Genomic DNA, 9760 nt, shown 5'->3' on the forward strand with positions numbered 1-9760 from the left:
AAAAGACCCAGGATAGCCAACACAATATTGTTGGAGAAGAACAAAGTTGGAGAACTGACACTACTCAACTTCAAGACTTACAAAAAAACTACAGTAATTAAGACAGTGTAATATTGGGAAAAGAATAGACAAATAGATAAATAAAACAAAATAGAGATTCCATAAATAGACCCACATAAATATAGCCAACTGATCTCTGACAAAGAAATAAAGGTAATAAATACAATGGAGCAAAGATAGCCTTTTCAGCAAATGGCATTGAAACACTGGCCATCACAGGCGAAAAAAGAAACAAAAAAGAAAAGAAAAGAATGTTAACTCAGACCTTACATTCTTCACAAAAAATAACTCGAAAATAGATTGCAGACCTAAATGTAAAATACAAACATATAATACTCCTAGAGATAACATAAGAGAAAATCTAAATGACCTTGGGTTTGGCAATGACTTTTTAGATAAAACACGAAAGGCATGATCTATAAAGAAAAGAATTGCTACGTTAGACTTCATTAAAATTAAAAATTCCTGCTCTGCAGAAGACAGTGTTAAGAGAATGAAAAGATAAGCCACAGACTGGGAGAACATGTTTGCAAAAGACACATCTGATAAAGGACTTTCATCCAAAGTATACAAAAACTCTTAAAACTCAACAATAAGAAACAATTGGATAAAAAATGGGCCAAAGACCTTAACAGACACCTCATCAAAGATATACAGATAGCAAATAAACATAGAAATATATTCTCCACATCATACGTCATGAGGGAAATGCAAATTAAAATGACAATGAGATACTACTTATACACCTATTAGAATGGCCAAAATCTGGAATACTGACAACACTAAATGCTGACAAGAATGTGAAGCAACAATAAATCTCATACATTGTTGGTAGAAATACAAAATTGTACAGTGATTTTGGAAGACAGTACAGCAATTTCTTACAAAATAAAAAATACTCTTACCATAAATTCCAGCAACAACACTCCTTGGTATTTCTCAGAAGTGTTTAGAACTTATGGCCACACAAAACCTGCATAAAGATGTTTGTAGCAGCTTTATTCATAATTATCAGAACTTGGGGAACCAAGATGTCCTTTAACATCTGATGAATGGATATTAAACTATGGTATATCTAGACAAGGGACTATTATGCAGTACTTTTAAAAAATGAGCTATCAAGTTATAAAAAGACATTGGAGGAAACTTAAATGCATATAACCAAGTGAAAGAAGGCAATCTAAAAAGACTACATACTGTATGATTCCAACTATATGATATTCTAGAAAAGAAAAATTATGGAGACAATAAAATGATCAGTGGTTGCCAGAGGTTGGAGAGAGGTATAAATAGGCATAGCACCAAGGATTTTTAAGGACAAGTGAAACTACTTTATACTATATTATAATGGCAGCTACATGTCATTATAAATTTGTCCAAACCCATACAATGTACAGCATCAAGAGTGAACCCTAGTATAATTATAGATTCTGGGTGATAATGAGGTGTCAATGTAGGTTTATCAATTGTATCACTGTTTTGTTTAATATTTGTTTAATAATGGGACAGCCTCTGCATATGTCAAGGCAGAGGGTATACAGGAAATCTCTCTACCTTCTCCCCAAATTTGCTGTGAACTTAAAGTGGCCTAGAAGTAAAGTCTATTTTTGAAAAACAGATAAAGAAAAAATCAAGAGAAACTATCAAACTGCTTTTCAGAACAGCTCTATCATTTTACGTTTCCACCAGCAATGTATAAATGATCTAGTTTCTCCACAGCCTCATCACTATTTGGTGTTTTTACTAGTTTTTATTATAACTGTAATGATAGGTGTGTAGTGTTATCTAAATATGGTTTAATTTTCATTTCCCTATTTGCTAATGATGTTGAACTTCTTTTCATGTGTTTGTTTGTGATCTGCATTTCCTTATTAGTGATATACCTCTTCATACCTTTTGCTCATTTATAATTATATTGCTTTTTGTTTACTCGAGCTTTGAGATGTCTTTATATTCCTACATACTAATTCTTTGCTTGGATAACTAGTTTGCAAATATTTTTCTCTTAGTTTGTAGATCATCTTTTCATCCTCTTAACAAATACTTTTGTAAAGCCAGTGTTGTTAATTTTGATGAAGTCAAAATGATTATTTCTTCTGGATTGAGCTTTTGGTGTCAAGTCCAAGACCTCTTTGCTTAGATCCTGAAGATCTTCCTCTATGGTTTTATTTTTGTTTTCTTACTAAAAGTTTTATAGTTTCACATTTTACACCTAAGTTTATGAACTATTGCAGTAATTTTCTTACAAGGTATAAGGCAAGTTTCATTTTTTTGTTATGGATGTCCACTTGCTTCAGCACAGTTTGCTGAAAAGTCTATCCTTCCTCCATTGAATGGCTTTAGCAACTTTAAAAAAAAATTATATTGTGAGTCTATTCCAGGGTTTTTATTATGTGTCATTGAAGTACTAATCCCTCTACTAATACCACACAGTCTTGGTTAAAGCAGCTATGGGAAATGTCCTGAGCTTTCCTGTGACGAGCGAGTGGAACGAGGCAGGAACGTGGACGTCGGGCTTCTGGTTTTCATCTTGAAGACACCTCTAACTGCAAAGATGGTCAATGCACCAAAAACCCGAAGGCCTTTCTGTAAGAAACGTGGAAAGCATCAGCCTCACAAAGTGACCCAGTATAAGAAGGGCAAAAATTCCCTGTATGACCAGGGAAAAAGGCGCTATGATCAGAAGCAGAGTGGCTATGGTGGGCAAACAAAGCCAATTTTCCAGAAGAAGGCTAAAAGCACAAAGAAGATCATGCTGAGGCTTGAATGTGTTGAGCCCAACTGCAGATCCAAGAGGATGCTGGCCATTAAGAGCTGCAACATTTTGAACTCGGAGGAGATAAGAAGAGAAAGGGCCAAGTGATCCATTTCTAAGCTTTGGGAATCTTTTGTTCTTCTATTTTTAAGAGGAAAATGTGGAAGCTGTAAAAAAATTGCCTGTATGAGAATAAATATAGTGATAGTTTAAAAAAAAAGTTTTGAAACTGGGTATAGTGATTCCTCCAGATTTTTAAAATATGTTTACTATAGTTCCTTTGCGTTTCCATAAAATCTATGCAGTAATCCTTTTTTTTTTTTTTTTTTTTTGCGGTACACAGGCATCTCACTGTTATGGCCTCTCCCGTTGCGGAGCACAGGCTCTGGACGCGCAGGCTCAGCGGCCATGGCTCACGGGCCCAGCCGCTCTGCGGCATGTGGGATCTTTCCGGACCGGGGCACGAACCCGTGTCCCCTGCATCAGCAGGCGGACTCTCAACCACTGTGCCACCAGGGAAGCCCTGCAATAATCCTTTTTTATATTAACAATGCATCTTGATGGGATTTCGGTAGAGATTTTGTTAGACCTATATATAAATTTGGGGAGAATTAGAATCTTTATTATGTTGAGTTTTCCCATCCATGAGCACAGTATGACTCTCCATTTATACAGATCTTCTTTGACTCCTTTCCTCAGTATTTTGTAATTTTAGGCATGCAGATTCTGTACGTGTTTTTCCATTTATACCTAAGTACTTTATTTTATTTTGAGCAATTGTAAATTGTTTTTGTTTCTACATGTTTATTGTTAGTATAAAGAACTGCTATATTGATTTTTGCATGATGATCTTCTATATTACAATCATACTCAACTCATTTATTAGTTATAGATTTTTATGGTTTCCTTGGAGTTTTCTATGTAGACAATCATTTCATCTACAAGTAGGTCAGCTTTATTTATTCATTTCTAATCAATATACCTGTTATTTTCTTTCCTTGCCTCATTGTACTGACAATAACTTCCAGCAATTTTTAGATAAAGGTAGTGATAGTGGACTTTTTTCGCCTTGCTCTTGATCTTAGATGAAAAACACTCAGTCATTCACAGTTAAGGGTTTTATTAGTTGTAAGTTTTTGGTAGATGTTCTTCAAATAGAAAAAATCCCTTCCTCTACCCCATTCCTAATTGGAAGAGTTGTTGCATGTTGTCAAATGTTATTTCATAATTAGTTGATAAGATCATGTGATTTTTCTTCTTTAGCCTGCTGGTATAGTGCATTGCATTAATTGACATTTGAATGCTGAACCAGACTTACATACCTGGAATAAATTCCAGTTGATCAGCCTCAGTAATTATTTTTATTCATTTCTAGATTAGATTTGCTAATATTTTGTGGAGGATGTTTACATCTAAGTTCACCGTATGTAGAATTTATGGTTGACATTCCTTTTTTTTCAGTACATAAAAATTGGCCTTCATAGTTTCAGATGAGAAATCTGATTCAATCAATTTGAGTTGTTGTCACTCTATACATCTATTTAGGCATCCAAGAGATGAGGTGGAAACCCCATCCAAAATTTAGATTTGGAGACTGATGGTGCCAAACATGCACCAAGGAGGTAAGAAAAGGATTATTCCTCTCATAATGACATTTTCCAGAAAGAGCATAGCAGGTTCCCAAGCAAATCCAGATATCACTTGAAATAGCAGGAAAAGGAGACTGACTTAGATTTTATTGTGGTTAGGGGCATCAACTGAGGTACCAGTTCCTGCATGTAGTGGGGGAGTGGAAACAGCCCCTCGTTGGAAACCCCTGCCCCCATAGACCTACATCACAGTTAAGAGAGAAAGGCAGAATGCAAACTACCCCCACCTTCCACCACATTGCTTCACCTTATTGATGGCAAAAAGATGGAGACTCAGCTCTTCACCAGGCCCCACTCATGTGTTGGGGATTCAAAGAAACAGTGAGAAGCAGAATACTAACTAGCAATACCTGACACCCTAGATTGCCTTATTTCAAGCAGTTTCCTCTGTCAGAAATCTCTCTCCCTTTATATTCACCTGGACTGCTTTACTTATACCCACCAATAAGTCTTCTTTGAATTTTCAAGTTGAGAAAATTACTGTCTTGAGAGTCTCATAGCATTTGTAGCTTATGATGTAATTTTTTTCTCTTTGTATGTTGGTTCTTCCATAGACTATAAATTCCTCAAGAGTAGTTTCTCTAGCCATAGCCCATACTAAGTCCTCACTATTGAACTAAACTGAATGATTATAATCATTATATAAAGTTTGCTATTATTTCTTTTTAAGTTGTATAAAATAAGTTTATGTAAATTAGAAAAACTAAGATGCGGGGTAAAAACAGGTGTTATTAATATAACCATTTCCCCTTAATTAGTTTATCACTGAGTATGAACCAATTATCACCAAGTGAGGAGATTCTTCTCTGTCCCTTTCTCAGAAGAGGAAGTGCAGGACAGTACAGTCTGGAGCAGATCATGAACATTATTTTAGAGCAGACTTGAGGGGAAATGAGGGAAGTGATGGGAATAAAAATCAAAGGAGGTATATTTTTTGGTGGCTGTCTCTAGGAATGGAAAATTAAACATATTTTATAAATCTTTAATAAAAAATCAGGTTTCAGTTAAAATGTTCTTATATTACTCCTCAAATTCACTCCTCTGCAACTATTTTTATTGCTAACCAAAAAAAGTCTTATGTGACTAAAACTTGAAATTGGTGTCAACCCATCAACAAAGTCAGATCATTACAATTCTTTTACAATGAGGAATTCATGCTGCTGCCAGTTTCTTGGATCTGAGATTCAAAGGCAGAAATATAAAACTGCTGCTGCACTTGACTGGATTACAAAATAAGCAGCACAGTTAGCCTGGTTGTCAGAAACTTTAAAGTGCTGGAGGAAAAAAGGCATTCCTTCAGGGGTTGCTCCAGGAACTTAGTCTGGGATCTGCCGAGCATCAGCAACAGAAAGAATTTGTGCTTTGCTGTTCTAGGGAAATTATAGGGAAAGTCTCATATCCCGACTCCCCTGCTTACCAGTGTGCAATTGATCATGATATTTAAATTCTCAGCCTTAGTGTCTTCCAAAAGATTAGTAGGGTACTTTGCCAATTTGCTGATTTCCTATGCTTGCAGCTATTGATAGTATCTACAGAACGTGACTTAAATATTCTTTAATCAAATCATTAGTATTCATTTCTGCATTATGAATATTTATGCTTAGTAATGTACATTTTTATTTTGTGGGTTTGCTTTGTGTGAGAATATATATATATTAACCTATAATATATTTTACATATATATTAACTTAGCTCTTTTTCTGAAATTGTATATTTCTACATCCATTTGACAACATGGTGGATAACATAGCCACAAAACATGATGACTTGGTTTAGTTAATTATAATATTGGTTTCTTATTTTCTCTGTCACTTACTACTTAAGATAAATAAGGAAAAAAATAAAAGGTGTTTAACTTTTTAAGCACAGCAGCTTGCAGTGCCATTTGTAACAACTAAATATACCTAAATCCCAATAGTAAATTTGAAATTAGAGTCTACACAAACTATCCTTTTAAATTTAATATGCTAACCATTTTAATTTCATAAGTAAATCAAGTATATAAGATATAATTTTTATACTTCAAATCTAACAAAATGACTAGATCTACAAAGGAAATTAAGATATATTACTTTTTTTCCTATTTCAACCCAGTTCTTTAAAAACGTAATTTCTCCAAAACTTCAGAATTTCCACCTGTGCTGGTGGTTAAACTCTGAAGTGAGCCTTGTGTTTTCAGAGACTCCTCAGAAATGTGCTGTGTTGGTCAATGTGGGCACTGGATTTCAGGGGACATCACAGACAGGGTTGGGAGGGTACTTTGCCACCTTGCTAAGTGCCTACACCTGCCACTAGTACCTATAGGGCATGACTTCAGCATTGTTTATCAAATTATTTGTGTTCATTTATGCATTATGAACACATACTGCTTAGTAACATACATTTTTCGTTTTGTGGGTTAGCTTTGTTTGTGTGAGGGGTATAGTCTCTAAAAGTTATGCAGAAATAGGTGCTAAATATGCTTTCCTAACACTTAAGTGCAATTATGTGGCAACTTAAAGGTATGTCGATATAGATGAATATATAAAATGCATATCTGAAACTTGTGCTCCTTGTATTGTATACAGAAGTAGAAACATGGGTGCACCTGAAACTTATATAATGTTACAAACCAATGTGACCTCAATAAAAAATAAATTTAAAAAACAAGGTACTTAAATGATAACTGAGGGTAGAATAATATAAAATAATACACAGTGGTTACACAACTTACCATAGTTTGGGAAAAGTCTTTGTAAAGTTTAACCTGAGATCCATAGCATAAAGACTTTTTCAGACAGAAAGCTAGCAGCGAAGGCTAGCTTGGTGAGAAAGGAACAGACAAAGATGAGAAACTGAAAGAAGGCCACAGTGGCCAGAACATACATGGAAGATAGAGTAGAAATAAACAAATTTGAAAGGCATGAAGGGGCCTGATTATGTACAGTCTGATAGGTCACAGTAAGGAATTTGTATTTGTAATTGGGTGACATCATACAAGTGGAATGTATTGAAAAATTTTTTAAGGAGAATAATATTGTCTAATTCATAATCTAAAAAGATTACTCTGATGCTATGTTTAAAAAAGGATTTAAATGAGGGCAAGATTTAAAGATGAGACTGGTTAGCAGGAACGATATAATTTAAGTAGTTTGGATTCAAATAGTCATAGTGTATGCAGCAACATGGATAGACATAGAGATTATCATACTAAGTGAAGTAAGTCAGAGAGAGAAAGACAAATATCATATGAATCACTTATATGTGGAATCTTAAAAAAATGATACAAATGAACTTATTTATAAAACAGAAACAGACTCACAGACTTCAAAAATAAACATATGGTTACCAAATGGGAGGGATAAATTAGGAGTTTGGGATTAACATATACACACTACTGTATATAAAATAATCAACAAGGACCTACTGTATAGCACAGGGAACTCTACTCACTATTCTATAATAACCTATATGGGAAAAAAATCTGAAAAAGAATGGATATATGTATATGTAAAACTGAATCACTTAGCTGTACACCAGAAACTAACACAACAGTGTAGATCAACTATATTCCAATATAAAATAAAAATTAAATTTAAAATATTAAAAAAATAGTCATAGTGTAGACAGAGAAAAATGAATAAGCACAAGATATATTTAGAAAGCAGAAACAATAGGAGTGGCAGATTGATTGACTTGGGAGACTGACGAAGACACTAAAGTTGCCAGCGTGAGCATCTTGGTGGGTGGTTTTAACAATTACTGAAGCAAGGAAATCCCAGAAGAGGATCAGCTTTCTTGAATGAAATCAAGAGTTCCTTTTGGAAAATATTATTTGATATATCTATGAAGCATCCACTTGAAAATGTCAAGCAGTCCAGTAACTATATGAGTCTAAAGGTCAGGGGAGAACTGTACAGCAACAAAGATATTATGACTTATTACCATCAACACAAACTGCAACCTCTGGTCTGCCCACTCCTTGTAGATAAGTGTTCAAAAGTCAAATCTGAAATGTACGAATTTTTTATGTGTTGATTGAGGAAAAGTCAGAAGGATTTATGAGTACCACTCCTCAAGATAATCACAATGGATTTCCTTCTGGCATTATGTTCTCAATAAGTTCTCAAATTAGAAGTCTGCTCCTAATATCTTAATGCTCTCTAAACTAACAGTTGTATTCATAGAATGAAATAAATAATAGCAAATTCAAAGAAGGTACAACAACTCTGGTAGATATCTATATTTATCAGCTACACTGACTTTAGAGTAATATAAAGGCACATGCAATGCTAAATTTAATATAAGCCTAATTCTTAGGTCAATATTTGACTACTGGATTTAGTCACCAGCTACCAGAGTGATATTATATATTTACAGGAAGGACATCCCTTACCATTAACCTGTCTTGCCACATGACTAACAGTGAGATCATGTTACATGAAACCATTATGTTTGAAACATCTGAGTCAGTAGTATCACTGTTTTGATAATTCTTATATCAGTCATCATTCTGCTTCCAGAACCCTATACAATGTCTGACACATAGTAGAACATCATTGTTGAATGAATACATAAAGATGCCCTAAATTCAGGAATAGCAAAATTTAGGAGATCTAAAATTAGCAAATTAGCTAGGAACTTTTTATTGCTCTACATTTGCTTCTCCTGTTTTTTCTTTTCTTTTTTTTTTCCTTTTTGCTCTCTCTTGAGCAGCATGAAAACTACTCTCCTAGTTTTGCTTTTGTTTCTGCAAAAGCACACTTACTGCTTTCTGTAGGGATAATAAGCCTCCACGTGTTTGTGCTTTTTTCCAGTTTTCTTCTTGTAATTGAGTTCTAGTTTCATACTGTTGTGGTTGGAAAAGATGCTTGATAATGATTTCAATGTTAAATTTTTAAGACTTGTTTCGTGGCCTATTATATAATTTATCCTGGAGAATGTTCTACGTGAACCTGAAAAGAATGTGTATTTTGCTGTTTTGTGATGGAGTGTTCTGTATATATGCTAAGTGAAATAAGCTAGACAGAGAAAGACAAATACCATGTGATTTCACTTATATGTGGAATATAAAAAGCAAAACAAATGAACAAACAAAAAACAAAACAAACAGACTCCTAGAGACAGAGAACAAACTGGTGGTTGCCAGAGGGGAGAGAGGGTGGGGAATTAATGAAATAGGGAAGGGAATTAAGAGATACAAACTTCTAGTCACAAAATAAATGTCATGGGGATGTAATGTACAGCATAGGGAAGACAGTCAATAATATTATAATTACTTTTATGGTGACAGATGGTTACTATGCTTAGTGTGATA

The 9760-nt window shown here is 34.3% G+C and overlaps 1 protein-coding gene across 1 annotated transcript; it reads left to right on the plus strand.

The window, feature by feature from the left end:
• Positions 1–2611: 2611 nt before the first annotated feature.
• Positions 2612–3000, plus strand: LOC309802702 (large ribosomal subunit protein eL42-like). Its single transcript, XM_082618461.1, has one exon. It carries the CDS (start codon positions 2615–2617, stop codon positions 2921–2923), a length of 309 nt encoding a protein of 102 aa, XP_082474587.1. The 5' UTR covers positions 2612–2614; the 3' UTR covers positions 2924–3000.
• The last annotated feature ends 6760 nt before the right edge of the window (positions 3001–9760 follow it).

This window comes from Mesoplodon mirus (assembly GCF_964341445.2).
Source record: "Mesoplodon mirus genome assembly, chromosome: 1".
In the NCBI taxonomy this organism is placed as follows: domain Eukaryota; kingdom Metazoa; phylum Chordata; class Mammalia; order Artiodactyla; family Ziphiidae; genus Mesoplodon; species Mesoplodon mirus.